At 40.2% G+C, this 16,891-nt stretch overlaps 1 protein-coding gene across 2 annotated transcripts in view; it reads left to right on the top strand.

The window, feature by feature from the left end:
* Nucleotides 1-16,891, top strand: part of ZZEF1 (zinc finger ZZ-type and EF-hand domain containing 1) — a 58,505-nt gene that overhangs the window by 4,455 nt on the left and 37,159 nt on the right. For both annotated transcript variants that reach the window (XM_080356873.1, XM_080356872.1), the window contains exons 3-20: nucleotides 207-401; nucleotides 771-942; nucleotides 1,634-1,833; nucleotides 2,888-3,098; nucleotides 4,545-4,661; nucleotides 4,872-5,050; nucleotides 6,100-6,198; nucleotides 7,890-7,981; nucleotides 8,991-9,139; nucleotides 9,637-9,748; nucleotides 11,598-11,813; nucleotides 12,689-12,789; nucleotides 13,125-13,294; nucleotides 13,922-14,055; nucleotides 14,357-14,427; nucleotides 14,868-14,982; nucleotides 15,596-15,755; nucleotides 16,736-16,857. In XM_080356873.1, coding sequence (XP_080212999.1) covers nucleotides 207-401; nucleotides 771-942; nucleotides 1,634-1,833; nucleotides 2,888-3,098; nucleotides 4,545-4,661; nucleotides 4,872-5,050; nucleotides 6,100-6,198; nucleotides 7,890-7,981; nucleotides 8,991-9,139; nucleotides 9,637-9,748; nucleotides 11,598-11,813; nucleotides 12,689-12,789; nucleotides 13,125-13,294; nucleotides 13,922-14,055; nucleotides 14,357-14,427; nucleotides 14,868-14,982; nucleotides 15,596-15,755; nucleotides 16,736-16,857 — 2,615 coding nt within the window. The remainder of the gene's footprint in view (nucleotides 1-206; nucleotides 402-770; nucleotides 943-1,633; nucleotides 1,834-2,887; nucleotides 3,099-4,544; nucleotides 4,662-4,871; nucleotides 5,051-6,099; nucleotides 6,199-7,889; nucleotides 7,982-8,990; nucleotides 9,140-9,636; nucleotides 9,749-11,597; nucleotides 11,814-12,688; nucleotides 12,790-13,124; nucleotides 13,295-13,921; nucleotides 14,056-14,356; nucleotides 14,428-14,867; nucleotides 14,983-15,595; nucleotides 15,756-16,735; nucleotides 16,858-16,891) is intronic.

Below are 16,891 nucleotides of genomic sequence, written 5' to 3'. Positions count from 1 at the left end.
TCTAGAATTTGATTTTTAGGATAAGTCTCAGTTACTGATTTTCCCTCCAAGCTGTTGAGAAGTGGCTGAAGGGGATTTGGAATGTGGTTCCAACATTGGCTCCCTTGCTTAATTTGGATTTACCTTGTAATAAGGTGTAGAGGGAAAAATGGTGACCTGGTCAAGTCAGGTGTTGCAACAAAGAGAAAAATAATGTCTCTTTCTAGGTTTTATTGATATATTTTCTGAATCAAAAGAGTGTCTTGGTCTTCACGCTTCAATGATATTGAGATTCTTGCATCGGAATCGGATTTCTAGTACTGCTATCCCTTACCCAGTGCTGGAGTACTTCAACAATATCTGCACTATGCGCTCCTCTGTACTGAAGGATTCTTTAGATCGACTTCTTCTAAAAGAGAGAGGTATGTAATATATATATATATATTTTTTTTCAGGATGGCATTGTAACCATAACTTGAAGATAAAATAAAAAACTATATTTTCTGTTTAATGTTTAGTCTTTTAACAGCCTTGGCTTTTGATGTACTCTGTACTCTGCATTGGTGAGGCCACACCTGGAGTATTGTGTTCAGTTCTGGGCCCCTCAGTTCAGGAAAGAGATTGAAGTGCTGGAGCGGGTCCAGAGAAGAGCAACAGGACTGGGGAAGGGACTTGAACACAAGAGCTGTGGGGAGAGACTGAGGGACTCTATGATAGAGTGATTATAAAGGTATAACAATTCTCAAAACAAGCAAAAGAACAACGTCACAAGTGATTTCTTTTCTTTGCAGAATACCCCAGTGACTTGAATGGGAATCAGGAGCTGGACAAGCTGAAGTCTGTCACAAAGTGCTATACTCACATCGAGACCTCATCCAATTCTGCTGATATTGATAAGATGACAAATGGAGAAACTACGTCTTTCTGGCAGTCGGATGGGAGCGCTCGCTCGCACTGGATACGGTGAGCGACACAGCAACACACAGCCAGTTTTGGGGTTGTTAGTCCTTGCATTTTTCAGCCAGCGGGGTGTAATTGAAACAAATTGTGAAATTAATGAGTGACATAAATATAGTTGAAAGCAGAAGTCATTAATCTCTGCCTAAAGTTTAAAGGCCTACTCACCAAGTAGAAGCATTCACCTGTAAAATGCACGTGTCTCCCAGGCTGACACATTCCCTTGTTGGGTAGCTAAGCTCTCCACACTGTATTACAGACACAGTGGTTAGTACTTGAATAGAAGTGCTTTGCCACTGTCTTGAAAGTTCCATGAAGCAGAAATGCCCTATGAAGCAGAAATGTTTAGTGTTTTTTCAGTAGTAGATCTAAGAACATATGCTTAAAAAAAATAGAAAGATCTCATTTTGGTCATTATTGACCCTACATTTTTATTCCTGAGGAACAAATTCTCAGCTGAAAAGCTGACCAATAGAATATTCTGCAGTCTTACTGTCAGAGGTGACTGGCTTTTCAGTCAATTCCAAGTTTTCTAACTTGTCCACCGTGATATGGAGTTGGTAATGCATGCGAAGCATTAGGTAATTTCTGGTGGATTCATTTGTGTTTGTAGAAGTGAAAACTAGGTGAAGCCTAGCTGCAAGTGAAGTGCTCGACTTCTCTTTGCAAGAACTGTTTTATCTTCTTTGCTTTGCAGTTTAAAGATGAAACCAGATGTTGTTTTGAGACACCTGTCCATCGCGGTGGCAGCGAATGACCAGAGCTACATGCCGCAGCAGGTGACAGTGGCAGTGGGACGGAATGCCAGCAGCCTTCAGGAGGTCCGAGACGTTCACATTCCCAGCAATGTCACCGGCTACGTAACGCTGCTGGAAAACGCAAACATTAGCCAGATGTGTGAGTCGAGATACCGCTGGTGTATCGTTTTATTGCTTTTTCGACGGTGAAAGGCTGGGTAGATCATAGAGTCATGTGTTGAAAACTCACTCATTAGAGCAGAGACTTTTGACCTCATCTTTGCGTCAGATAAATTGTTTTAATTGTAGTTTAATTTGTAACCGATAAGAGAGTCTTCTGAGTCTTTCTCATGGCATCTGTAACATGGGCTTAAGGGTTGAATGGCTAAGGATGCAGTTTTAGCCTCTCAGTTTGCAGACACAGGGCAATATTACGCTATCTTTGCTTGCAAAGTGAAAGCATATGTTGGATAATAGTATCTAGCAAAATATCTGCTTCTGAGCAACTTTTTTTTTTGGTAGAAAAACTCTGAAGTTGGTCAGATGATTTCTGTCAAGCGGGTTTTATGTTCAGGTTTTGTAAGCAGTGTTATTTTTAAGTCTGGTAGATCTGTGGGTGCTATACTGCAATCAGAGGAAAGCTGCTCCTTCCTAAGATGGTTTCTGCAGCTGCAGAAACCATGTCCCTTCAGTTCAATTAGATGCTTTTCACCAAGTGGAACTTTCACTGCCACGAAGCGGGCAGCAAGGATGTTGTTCCTCAGAAGTAACTAGGACTGTGTCAGCTATGCAAAATGGACAACTTACATGAAAATTTTTATGTAACTTAAACATTTTAGGCTTTACTCCTTTTTCCCTCTCTTCTCCACTACCACTCCCAAGATACTTCCTATGTATGCAGGTAAAAAGGTACTGGTGAAATAATCTGTAATCTTTTTTCCACTTTGAGGGTCTTTTACTACTTTTTTCCTAATTTCTCACTGTATAATATGTCATGGACCACATAGACCATTTAAAGGCTAAATTTTCCAAATCGTAGGGTGCATGGTGAAGAAACGTATGTATAGTTGTCCATATGTGGGAATACTGTTATACATCTGCTGCTATTTTTCCAAGAGCTTTTGGAGGAATTATTGTTTTGGATATCTGGATTCTTCTAGATCTAACCTAGCAGAAGAAACGGGGGCAAAAATGTCTATTTTGTGTTTTGGCAGACGTACAGATAAACATCAAGCGTTGCCTTAGCGATGGATGCGACACCAGAATCCACGGGCTCAGGGCTGTGGGGTACCAGAGAGTTAAGAAGGTGGGCGTCTCTGTGTGCGATGCTTCCGCTATCTGGTACTGGTCTCTGCTGACCTCTCTGGTAACAGCTTCCATGGAAACAAATCCAGCATTCGTTCACACTATTCTGCAAAATACTCAGTAAGTACCAAACTTCCATGGTGTGCGGTATTTTTTTTTAAATACTTCTAGTTTTACTAAATTAATCTACCTTGTCTAACTGGTTTCCACTCCCTCCATTAAGGTGTTTAAGCTTCTTGATTATCACACTGTTTAAATTTGGTATGTCTCTTTAATCTATTTGCACATACTGGAACAACTGTAATTCTCCTACTTGTTGTATCTAATCTAGTTGTTAAGCTGTGACTAAATGGACACTTCAAAATCCATTTTTTACCTATTTACTTGTAATAATTTTGAGAAGCCCAAAATTAATAAATTTTCTTTGTTAACATTGTTGATTGCAAACATTGAATACCTCCCACTTATGACTGGAGCTTAATTTAGCTTTATTTTCAGCAAATTTTTGCTTGCGTAATGCCTTGTTACGCATTCTATGGGGATATATAGTATCTCTGTAGATGTTTGCTTGCGGTCGTTGCTGTTTTCTGGGTAACGTTTCCTGGTTTGGCTGCCAAACGCTTCTGCTTGATGACTGGAAGGATCGGAATCCTAATAAAATTGTTACACACCCACATCAACTTTTATAGAGCTTAGTTAGCTTGATGCCACCATGCTGAAGAGCTCTGCTGTCATTAGGTTAATGAATGCTGCAGGCTGAAGTCCATTAAGCCTATCTTTTAATTTGCGTGATCTATGAAACCTCTTTAAAGTTTAGATAACTTTATACATGCTCGTGTCTGAGGAAAGCTCATGTTCGCAAGCTTTGCTAAAACTGGGAGCCGTCAGTTTTACTGTAGTTCAGATATTTTTTTAGAAATATAACATGAATACTGAGCTTAAATAGTAAATAATAAAGCTTAAAAAAGTTATAATGGAGAAATCTTGACTATAAATATGCTTTCAGGAATTATAAATGCAGTGTTTGGAATGATAAAGCACGCTTTACTATTGGATAGAGTGAATTTGAAGCTGCTTAAGAATTTCTGTTTTCAGGGGTGATTACGTTACCTTCAGAAATGAAAAATTCTGATCTGAGCTAACAAGTTTCTCTCCTGGTTTCTGTAATTGTTCTGAAATAATTTAGAAGCAATTTTCCCTTTATTAACAGGCTCTTTGTTCAATTCAAATAATTTAAAAAGAAGCAGCGCTTGGACTCTAAGCTATTTCAAATGCTGTCACAGGTTTAATTCAAACCCCCTTGACCTATTTCTCTCAATAAATCTGAGATTATGAGACTAGATTCAAGATCACCCAGCAGTTGCTGAACTTTACCTGCCTAGAAAGCGATACCATTTTTACCTTTTGAAGACATTCTTTGAATAAATAGGTTTTCTGCACTCAGAAGCTCTTTGTAGAGACCTCCTCACAAAAAGCAGGGAGATTCAAGTGTCTAATTCATTGTAGAAGGCTGTTTTCTCTGATTCTGTCTGTTTTGCTGATGTTATGTTCTGTCCTTTCCACTAGGAAAGCATTGCAACACATGCCACCTCTATCCCTAACACCAGGCTCTACAGACTTTTCGAGCTTCTTATCTCCCAATGTATTGGAAGAAGTAGATAGCTTCCTTATAAGAATAACAAGGTGAGTTTGCATTGATGTACCATTGATATGGTTTAGAAGAATTTGTATAGCAAATCTGTTTCATTTTTACTCACCTGCTCTTTTTTACTATCTTGAAGAATTCAAAGACGTTAAGAAACAGACGTCTTAGATTTTTCCACATGAGCATTATTTGCCTTTCTTTATGAACTGTGTGTCCTGAATTTTCTGTTGTTTTTTTTCCCTCCCCAGTTGTTGTACAACTCCAGAGGTTGAACTTACGCTCTTGGCCTTTGCCTTGGCCCGGGGGAGTGTCGCTAAGGTGATAAGTTCCCTTTGCACCATCTCTGATCATCTGGACACTCCGTACAAGGCTTCATCCCTTATCTCTTCCATGGCCACAGTTAGACAGAACCTGCTCTATAAATATGGTAAATTAATAATAATTGGATCCATTACTGTACATACATCAGACAATATGCAGCTTTCTGAGTTATCTTACTTGTTCTGCTGGGGTGTAAAGTTGTACAAGATGTCCAGATTAACAGCCGTCACCAAGAAGATAATCTGTGAAGCTGAACTGCACTGAAAGTTGGTGATTAGATTAGCTTTCTGTAATTTAAGGATTGAAGCAGGTGGCATCACCTTGAGGGAGCAAACCTGAACTCAGTATTAATTGATAGTGGCCCCTATATCATGATGGTGATAGTGTTTGTGTTGTATAAAAGGCAAATGGCATCAAGTATTTTATTCTTCCAGCAACATGCTTTTTTTTTTTTTGTATCTTTAGCCTCGCTTAGTGGTCCCTCTTGCAAACATGCACAAATTTAACGTGTGTTTTAAATGTAACGTCACAGACATCTATTTACAGTTCTTCTATTTTCACTTTTTTAAATTGATCTGAGTACATGCCAAGTGTAGAACTATGTGCGATCTGGCATAAGGTGGTAAGATTTTTGCTGTATTGATTGTACTACTTTGATAAATCTCTGCTTTCTCAGATATCAACTTCTAAGATTATCATTAGTCTCTCATGAAGAATTTTTCCCTGTGTTTGTCTTGCAGTAGATTTTGTCAGGACTTCTTGGATCGTGCCGAAGAGCACATTAATTATTTTATAATTTTTTTAATCAGTATTTACTTTCAAAAGTTTGTAAAATTGTCTCATTTTTCCCCGAGTAGCTGCTGCTTTTTGTCAGACAAGAGTGGTATTTCATGTACTGTGAACTCCAAATCGTGCAAACAGTTGAAAGAACATTGGTTGTCATGATTTTCATTGTCTTTCTGTCGATATTTAAAACTTTAGCTATAATAGATTACCGTAACTCTTACATTCCAGTTTCTTCCTCCCTTTTTGTCTGACAATGGTTGAAAGCTCATAGTATTGTAATTTTTTTTTTATTTGTTTCCTGTCTGAAGAACTTAACTGAAAAATAGGCTAATTCATAAATTTGATAAACCTGTTGATTTTCTTATTTAGGAAAACCATTACGACTGACTTTGCAAGCATGTGATGTAAAGGGAAAAGAAGATAAATCAGGGCCTGAAAACCTCCTTGTGGAGCCATGGACTGGGGATGGTAAGAGCCTGGATTTAAAATCCAGAATATTCAACCAGAAACAAAGGCTGTTAGCAAGGCTGTGGTGCTCTTGTGTATATGTTTATACATATTTGGTCATACTCAATAGTTTAATGGCAGGGAATCACAGAATGTCAGGAATTGGAAGGGACCTCGAAAGCTCATCCAGTGCAATCCCCCCGCCGGAGCAGGAGCACCCAGATGAGGTTACACAGGAAGGTGTCCAGGCGGGTTGGAATGTCTGCAGAGAAGGAGACTCCACAACCCCCCTGGGCAGCCTGGGCCAGTGTCTGTCACCTTTACTGAGAAGAAGTTTCTTCTCAAATTTAAATGGAACCTTTTGTGTTCCAGTTTGAACCCATTACCCCTTGTCCTAGTGTTAGTTGTCACCGAGAAGAGCCTGGCTCCTTCCTTCTGACACTCACCCTTTAGATATCTGTAACCATTAATGAGGTCACCCCTCAGTGTCCTCTTGTCCAGCTCCAGAGCCCCAGCTCCCTCAGCCTTTCCTCACACGGGAGATGCTCCACTCCCTTCAGCATCTTGGTGGCTGCCCTGGACTCTCTCCAGCAGTTCCCTGTCCTGCTGGAACTGAGGGGCCACAACTGGACACAATATTCCAGGTGTGGTCTCCCCAGGGCAGAGCAGAGGGGCAGGAGAACCTCTCTGACCTACTGACCACCCCCTTCTAATCCAGCCCAGGTACCATTGGCCTTTCTGGCCACAAGGGCCCAGTGCTGGCTCATGGTCATCCTGCTGTCCACCAGGACCCCCAGGTCCCATGGATTTATGGATGTCCAGATTGCCTAACTGTTCCCTAACCCAGTCCTCGTCAACCCAGGCAAACTCCTCCATTGTCCTGCCTTCCTCTGGGGCCTCAGCAGTACGGGGCTCCTCAGGACAGCTCCAGCAGAGTAGACAGAGACAAAGGCAGCGTTCAGTAGCTCTGCCTTCTCTGTATCTTCTGTCAGCAGGGCACCCACCTCGTTCATCAGTGGGCCTACACTGCCTCTGGTGTTAGTTTTATCTGCCAGGAAGGTCTGTTAAAAACAAAACAAACCCTCCCACCAAAACAATATGTAAATTCTGGTTTACAACAAGGTGGATTTCGCAGGAGCCAGTTTATTGTCAAAACAATATTTAAAAATATTGAATTTTAGGGAGAATTATTGATATTCTATGTGGAATTCAGCAATAAACTGTCACAAAGAAAATAACCTAAGAGGACGTTTTGTGGGTTGAAGTCATGAATCATTCACTGCTTTCCCAAATATTGATGGGAAGATATTGTAAAAATCATTGACATTTTTACTGACTGCACATACCTATTAATTCACCTTTAAAGCCTGTCTTTGTTAATGCAATGTTTTTATCTACTGGATAAAAACTAAAGAAACAGATTTGTGTTTCTTGACCTCCTCTTTAAGTGAAATGCCAACTAATCTTCAGGAAATCTTGTATTGTCTTGTGCAGTGCTACTGGTAAACAAAAGCTATTGCAGTAGAAAATTAGGCACATTCTAAATGTTTGTTTTTACTTGTCTCTTACTAATTTATTTAGAAACATTTACTAATGAGCATTGCACTAGAAAAGCATTCTGATTTTTGTGTTCCCCTCCCTTTAGTATTCTCTTCCAACCAGCTTGCACTAGCAGCCCTTCCAACCTCATTCTATTCCCACTCCTGCTTTAGGTTTTCTGACAGAAACTGGGAAAACCAGAGCAAGTATCATTCTTTCCACTGGAACTGAATCTTCATTTCAAGTGACACAGATTAGAATAAAGGTTAGTAGTTCCTGTGTGCTTTTGAAGCAGAACGCTTGCTTTTTCCCTACTGGTAGAAGTTGAATTAGAACATTTTTTTTGTATGAACTGAAATTTTAAATTGATTATGAAATAGTGTTCTTTTAGGGCTTTGCTTTGGTGTAGGTCACAAATAACGTAAGGAAAGGAAGGTCTTAAATTGTTCCAGGCATGTAGTAGAGACTTTTCTTTTATATTGCTTTGGTCTATATGTTGCCATATACTCAAGATAGTGACGCTAAGGTGTATGGTTTCTCTTTAAAGGGTATGGATTTATTTGTAAGATCTTATCTTTAAAATAATTTTTCAAATAGCCAATTAAAAAATATATACCATGTGTGTTAGATTAAATGTAGAGTTTTTCCAATTCTTTTTAGAGACATCAGTGTAAGTTGAACACCTGGTGTGATTTTTATCTGGTTTAAAAGCAAGATTTTGTGATTCGATCTTATGGCCAGGACAAAACTTCAGTAAGATTTCTGCAGCTGAATTTATTTATTTAAGGCAAAGCAGTAGTTTAATTCCTGGAAGAAGGATGAGTATTTCAGTGTGAAGTAGAATAAAACATGGATGGATTTCTAGTAAATAAATTCTAACTGGAACTGGAGAGACGGTGAAGCTGGTTTGCAGTGTGGTGATATTGGGATACATAATTTAATTTTGTTTTGGATATTTTAAAAATGAAAATATACAGAATTAGCATAGGAATTAATATGTGGAACTCTAGTTTAATATTAGGGTGCTACAGGGTGATAAATGTAGCAAATATTAACCATGTACATGATCCAGGTTCAATAGCTTACAGAAGTTCTCGTCACACTTCTCTAAATGTGTTTCATTTTTCTCTAGCTAAAAATTGCAGTTCCAGAGACCACCATTGTCAGCGTTTTGTTACCTTCCATAACTTTTTTTCCTGTGAAATCAACACCTTCTTTTCTTCTCAGCTTATGGATGTCCTTTTTAATATGTTGCTCTGGATTTGTTCTTTCAGGTCCGCAGAGGTGCCATTGGGGCGCAGTGCGGGCTGGTGTTTGCCTATAATAGTGCTTCGGTAAAGTTCCATGCAGAGGAACACTTCAAAAGATTTGAAAGCTACGACAAATGGAAGCTGCGGGAATTCAAACAATTTTTAAAAGATAGGTAAAGGTGGACTTTTTGTAATGAATACACGGAACAGAAATGTTACATTAAATCTTTCGTGGTGCCATTTGAACTACTGAGAACTGTTGCAAATGACTTCAAAAATATACATATTTAATTGTTACTTGTTTGGTTTTAATGAGCCTCAATTTGATGTGTTTGAGGAAATATGTATATAGCTGTTGTCTTGAGCTTCTTGATTTAAAGACCTGTTTAAAAAGGGATATAACAAACTTTCTGCTTGAGGTGCAGGTTGCTGATAACAGAGACAATTTATAGGAAGATCATATGTTAATTAGCCTTTATTAAATTACTTTCTCAAAAGCATTGTTTAGGAATGAGGGGAGATTAGGGACCATAATTAAAATGTCTACCTTGACTTGAGCAAGGCATTTGACACAGTCTCCCACAGCATCCTCACAGCTAAACTGGGGGAGTTTGCCGTTTCTTTAACGTTTTCTTTACAAAGTTTGTTACTTTTTTTTTTTTATCCACAGAAGCAGTTGTTCATGTGATGATTTGGGAGATGATGATCCTGTCGGCTGGTTTGAAGTGGAAGAAGAATGGGATGAAGTTGATGTCAAAATGCAGCAGTGCAGAATTTCCCAAGTAAGAAACCATGAAAATCTGTTGGGATGGAGGTGAGGCTGACTGGTCTATAGTTACACGGGTCCTCCTTCTTGCCCTTTTTGAAGACTGGAGTGACATTTGCTTTCCTCCAGTCCTCAGGCACCTCTCCCATTTCCCAAGACTTGGCAAAGATGATGGAGAGTGTCCAGCAATGACTTCAGCCAGCCTCCTCAGCACCCATGGGTGCATCCCATCCAGACCCATGGATTTATGGATATCCAGATTGCCTAACTGCTCCCTAACCCACTCCCCATCAACCGAGGCAAATTCCTCCATTGTACTGCCTTCCTCTGGGGCCTCAGCAGTATGGGGCTCCTCAGGACAGCCTCCGGCAGAGCAGACAGAGACAAAGAAGGCGTTCTGTAGCTCTGCCTTCTCTGTATCTTCTGTCAGCAGGGCACCCACCTCGTTCATCAGTGGGCCTACACTGCCTCTGGTGTTAGTTTTATCTGCCATGTATTGGAAAAAGTTCTTCCTGTTGTCCTTGACCCCTCTCGCCAGGTTTAATTCTAAGGAGCCCTTAGTTTTCCTAGTTGCCTCCCTACATCCTCTGACAACAGCCTTATATTCTCCCCAAGTGACCAGCCTCTCCTTCCATGATCTATACACTCTCCTCTTCCACTTGAGCACACCCAGCAGTTCCCTGTTTAACCACGCAGGTCTCCTGGTTCCCATCCTTGACTTCCTACGTGTCGGGATGCTCTGATCTTGTGCCCAGTAGAAACAGTCCCTGAACACTAACCAACTATGTTTGGCCCCTTTACCTTCAAGCAGCCTTGCCCATGGGATTTCCCCCAGCAATTGCCTGAAAAGGCCAAAGTTTGCTCTGCTGAAGTCCAGGGTTGCAATTCTGCTTGCTATCCTGCTCCTGCCACATGAGATCCTGAACTCCACCATCTCATGGTCTCTGCAACCAAGACAGCCCTCGACCTTTACCACTTCAACCAGACCCTCCTTGTTAGTGAGGGTGAGGTCCAGCAGTGCACCTCTTCTAGTCGGCTCCTCCACCCTTTGCATCAGAAAATTATCATCAAAGCACTGGAGGAACCTCCTAGACTGTGGCTGGCCGGCCGAGTAGTCCTTCCAACAAACATCAGGGAAGTTAAAATCCCCCACCACAACCAGGGCCTGTGACTGTGAGGCTGCTCTCAGCTGTCTGTAGAGGCCTCAGCAACTTCCTCACCCTGATCTGGTGGTCTATAATAGACGCCCACAATAGTATCACCCCTGCCAGCCTGCCCCTTAACTTTCACCACAGACTCTCAACTCGCTCCTCATCCGTGCCTGGACAATACTCAATACATTGTAGTTACTCTCTCACATAAAGAGCAACTCCACCACCACGCCTGGCTGGCCTGTCTTTCCTCAAAAGGACACAGCCATCCATGACCACATTCCAGTCACGTGCTGGAATGGTGCTGTCCCACCATGTCTCCGTAATTGCCACCAGGTCATAGTCTCCTGAACACAGGTTTCTAACTCCTCCTGCTTACTCCCCATGCTGCACGCATTGGTGTGCAGGCATTTCAGAGAGTGAGCTGAGCACACCGCTTTCACCCCAGGGGTATGGGAGGCCTCCCAGCCTTCATGAACTCTAGAGTGATGCCCCACTGATGCAAGCCCAGCTACCACCCCATCCCCCTTTGAGTCTAGTTCAAGCTTAGCCTGAGTCTCAGCATCAGTATTTTAAACTTGTAGGGGTGACTGACAGGGAATAAGTCTTGGCCCCCCTGCCCCACCTGCAGCCTCATTTATGTGCACTCATGTCTTTTAAAGGCCAAATTTGCTCTAACTTCTAAAACCTTGTGCTGTGTTTATATCCTTCTAGTACTTGATGATCAAGTTCTTGTGCACAAGACAAGACACGGCAGAACGGCTTGGGGTTCAGGGCCTGCATGTTCTCGGGTACCTTCGGCCTCTGCGAGACGAGCCCAACAGGAGCATGAACTGCTTGCAGTGCTGCAAAACCGATGACGATACAGTCTGCGGCACAACCCTGCTCCTCAAGACACTTCATTTCATCCAGCAGCTGGCACAGGACCTGGTATTCTTACTTCTTAGTTATTCTTGAGTGTATATTTACCATGATAAAAGTCATACAGCTATACTAACAGTAGTTGTGAATGGATAAAGGAAAGTCTTGCTGCTAGGTACTAATAACTGTTAATATCGCACTGTGGAGAAAAAAAATGGGTTCTCAAAAATAGCATTCTGTGGATATTTACAGAGAATATGCTCACTTTGGGTCCAGAAGAGAGTTAAGCGTTTTTCAGCATTGGGTTACAATGCTGGGTGAAGTAGATGCAACAGAAGGATGCTCTGCTGTCTATTAGATAACGTAGCTATTTCTGAAGAAAGCATGGGGAGAAGTGCTTTGAGAGAGAGCTAAAATAGCTGCATAGATTAAAACAGGTCCTCTTTTTATCTGGAATAATTCTCTAAACACCTCCAGTGAGATGTGTACGGTTGAGAGGTATGGCTGGTATGTGCTGATGTGTGTCAGCGTGATGTGCTTTGCTTTTGAGGATACGTGACAAAATGATGTTTTGTTTGTGCAGTGGGTGTCTGTGCCTTTTTTAACTTGAATTCTGATCCGTGGGCAATCTCATTTTCGCCATGACTTTCAATCAAATTGGAAGAAGTTGTAAAGACTTGTGGTGGTGAGGACAGGTTTGGGGCACTAGACCTCTGGAAGGAGGAGAGAGAGTCCTTATTAGTAGCTCTGTGAAAGGGAAGGTTTTGGCATGAACTGTTACGTTTAGACACAGGAATATCCGTGAAAGAACTTAAATTGGAATTCATGTGAGCTGCGAATTTATTAGGCAACTGCTTTAAGCCCAGTGTTCAGGGATTTACTTTTTATGAAGTGTTCTATGTGGAGTTAATGATCCAATCCTGCTTTTTCTTTGCCTTTTTAAGGTTCAACAGAAGGAGAGTGGATTAAAATACAAGTCATTTTTAGATTTCACAGGCCTTGATTTGCAGCTGTTCTGGAATTTTTACAGTAAACTGCACCAAACGTAAGTTGCTGCTTTACTGTGTGCTGAAGCACTAAGCTGCCTGTGTATGTATAAATAACGTATGCTTAGTTTAGTTGGAGCAGTTTCTTCTTCCCAAACTACATCATTTACATAAGTAACATTTTCTTTCTGCTGCCATATGGGCTTTTATCTATAATGTTATGTAGAAGCTTGATATAGATGAATTTAGCTGGTAGCTATACTTTTTTGTTTATGTGGTCTCTAGTTAGTGTTTTTTATCTGTCTGAGATAGTGGTGTTCACAGCATTATCTATTTGGTGCAAAAGAGTTTATTTTCTGGTTTTTGCTTCTGTTTGTTTTATGCTTTCCTACAGCCCAAGGGAAGAATGTATCTTTGCTCAAACACTGCTATTGCAGCTTCTCCAGAGCTGCTTCTTTGTACTTACCGGAGACAATAAAACTACTAAACCTACAGAAACATCTCAAAGCAAAACGCTTGGTCACACGGAAGCTGCAGAAGAGCTTTATAGACATCTGTGCGAAGGTAATGTATATTGAATATATTAACTGTTTTTGTCTATTCTGGCTTACAAGTGTGTTACAATAGTCACAATTGGGGAAAAGGAGATTTATTCCTAGAGGCCAAGTCAACTACTGTTCCTTTGTTTCTTCTTCAGGTCAGTGTGTGCTAATTAGTCTATCACAATGAAACTTTCCTTGACCCTATGAAATGGTTTTATAGACTTTATGACAACATGAGGGAACAGAAACAAGGGAAGATTCTGGAGCCAGTGAAGAAAATGGGAATTACCCATTAGATTTAATTGGAAGTAGGATGGCATCCTCTTTATTAATGTATAAATTTTGTTAATTACCTAGCTGCCTCCAGAAAAGCAAGCTAGACGTAAATCAGTGTATGTAGAATCTGTCACATCTTGAAAAGTTTATTAGCTTTGATAGTTGTCAAGTCTTACTGTTCCTAGAATTCATTTATTCAGTGAATAAATATATCATTAGTAAAAGCTTTCTTGCTAGAAGTCAGAAAGTTTCCTCAAATTTTCTGTGTGTGTAATGGGATTGCAAAGGCTTGAAGTTTAGTTGTTATGCCTCTAATGTATTAGCTGGAGTATTAATTGGAACTTTCAATTTTGTTTTGTGTTTGTATGAGCAGTAGTGGATATGGGGGACAGTAACTCCGTGCCAATGAAGATGCTAAAAGAGGAGGTGAAGAACACTTTACTCAGCGGAGCCGCCATCTTTTTCCCAGATAGACAGACCAGGCGACACCAGCTCTTCACCATGATGGTAAACCATTCAATGAGAAATTGATTGTTCAGTACTTGCTTTCTTTATGCAGAAAGAGGACAAATCTGAGTTCTTGTTGTCAAATAATATATGTTTTGTCCCATTAAAGTAAAAAATCTTTTTTGTCTTTGCCTCTTTTTACCCTCCCCCTTCTCTCTGTCTCTGCAGCTTGTCCAAAGAAAGAGGCGCTAACCCTGCTTTTCTTACCAAAAATGAATAGTAGCGCGCAGAAATTAGAATTCTTTCTCACAGAGGAGGGGAACAGAACATATCATAAAAATAAATCTTTTTCCTTTTCTAGAAAAACATCACAGAGCAAGAGCACAAGCAATCTGTACATCTTGCCTTCAGATCTTTGTGTACCCACTTCAGGTAAGGGGTCCTGATGCTGAAAAAAGTTATCTGATACCCCACATCTATTAATCAGTTCATATTTAATCCTGTTGAGGAATGTTATTCCCTTGGAAAACCTCAAGAAATAATCAAGTGACTTTGCTTTAGAAAGGAGAATACTACTTAATATGTTTATTGACTGAATAGCTGTATAAAACATTGTCCAGGATTGGTGCTGAAATCACAGTATGTTTCTTTTAGGCTTCTTCTAGGCGGTTTTCCAATTTTTTTAAGTGATTGTCCATGGTGATGGTTGGTATTGATTTAATCAGGCTGGAGTGATCAGAACCCAAACTTTTGATTTTCATAGTCATTACACAGAAGGATCTCTATGGATTTTTCACAAGGATAACTGAATTTCTATTTTGGAGAACAAGTGCTATGTGTCATTGGTTAGTAAGAACATCTTTGTTTTGCAGTGATCAGGATCCAGGTGGACTCCTATTATTACCAGAGAAAGGAGTTTCCGCAAATTTTGACATAAGCGAAGTGCTCTCAGTCATGGATACCCTTCTGCTAGTGGCAGCAAGAGAGGTAACTGGCTTTGCACTCTTCCTTTTCCTACTTTTAGCTGTGATTTTTGTGTGCATTCAAACATAAGCTGCATGCCTGAGATGTGTGCTAAAGAACTGGCTTTCCTGTCCTTCTGGATAAAACTATTCATGGCTATCGAATCTGTAGGATTAAGTTTTCCAACCAATTGAAGTATTTTCCTTTAAGCATTAAAATTTCTTAGTAGTAGAGTAAATAATGTACAAGAAGAGGTATTTTTGCATAGCGCTGAAAAGGCTTTCTGGCATCCCATCAACACTGGGAAAAAGAAGTAACGATCCCATCTTGAGAGGTTAGAACTGGTCATGTCACTAAGGGAGGTGTAAATGGAGGAGGGTCATTTACATATGCACAAAAAATGTGCTGAGAACATCGAGTGACTCATATGTAGCCATTCCTACTTAAAATTGTGATTTATCAAAACAAAAGACATTAGTTACTTCACAGTGTTACATGCTGCTTGTTGCTTGCATTTAATCTTTTTTTGTGGCTTGAGTGGGATGATAATGTCCATCACAGTTTATGTAGTACATATTGTGTGTCATTCTGCAGCAGAAGAGAATATCCTTTTGCTACTTTCTTTGTTATTTTTCAGTGTGAAATGATGATGCTGGATGTTGCACAGCAAGAGAGTGGCACGGTCTTGTCTTCCTTATTCTGGTCTGTTCAAGGCAGCCTCCTTTCGTGGTGCTACCTGCAGCTTAAGGGGAGCGAAAATGCAGCCAAGGATCTTGCTGTAGAAATACTTAAAACCTGTAAGTGCTGGGTAAAGTGTGGTGTAATACAGGACTTTAAAATGTGATTTTGCAAAGCGTAATATAAGAAGGGTTCACCACTGGTTGCCTGAGGCATACTTGTAACTGTCACAGCATTTCTAATCTCTCTAGGTGAGGAACCTGTAGGCATATTGAGCAACTTAGAATTTTACCCATACTAATAATTTTATGTTGGGAGAATCTTCAGAAAATATTCAGTAAATTTTGGGGATTAAATATTGAAAAAAAACCCGCAAACAAAAAAACAGCCCAATAAACAAACAACCCCCCAACCAAACAACAAAAAGTAACAGACTTCCTTTTGAGCATTTTGGTTTCTTATATGTTCCTTATTTTCTTAAGCTCCTGTGTGGTGATGTGTATTTTCCTAGATGTCTGTGATGCAAGGAGAAAGGAACTTACTCAAGAAGCCGGGCACTTCTAGGGGGGGGTGGTTGCTACAGTGTTTTATTTGGTTGGTTGGTTTTTTTAATGTAGCAGCTCAGTATTGAGTAGTTAACTGGGCCACGTACTTAACGGAGATGTAATTTTATGTCAAATTACTTCATATTTCTCTTGTTTGTTTATGAATAAGTTTATGTTCCTGTCTGATATATTAAAATGGAGTGAGGCTATAGCTAAAATTACTGGCCTTGCTCTTTACTTAAGCTGCATTTCTTAGTTGTGTAGGGAGGCTGCTGGATACACTGAGATTGTTGAAACAGTTTTGGAGTGTTTGATTAAATTACTCATCACTCATCTTTTTTTTTGTTTTATTTCATTGATGAGCATGACTTATTTCCACAATAGAAATATCACAGAAAACTTCTCTGAACTGTTTTTGCTCTTGACTGTCACTATCTTGGCAGCAGATGCCTTTCCTCCTGTCTTTGCACATCACCATGCACTTAGGTGTTTGATAAAGTAGATTGTGGTAGCAAATCCTAACGGTGGCTATTAAGGGTTTTTTTTCTCTTTAGATGTGGGCCAGTTCCTGTCAAATATCAGAACGATTTTGCAGTCACTTTTATCTCAATATAGTGGCAAAACAATAGTAGAAAAAATAAGTAACTCTGTCTTTGCTATGGCAACTCGTCAGCTGGTAAGTGAACGTTGGGGTTTTGTACCATTCCCGG

This window comes from Nesoenas mayeri, assembly GCF_963082525.1.
Source record: "Nesoenas mayeri genome assembly, chromosome: 20".
NCBI classification, from domain to species: domain Eukaryota; kingdom Metazoa; phylum Chordata; class Aves; order Columbiformes; family Columbidae; genus Nesoenas; species Nesoenas mayeri.
The sequence above is the reverse complement of the archived record's forward strand: the minus strand, read 5'-3'. Positions and strand labels throughout refer to the sequence as shown.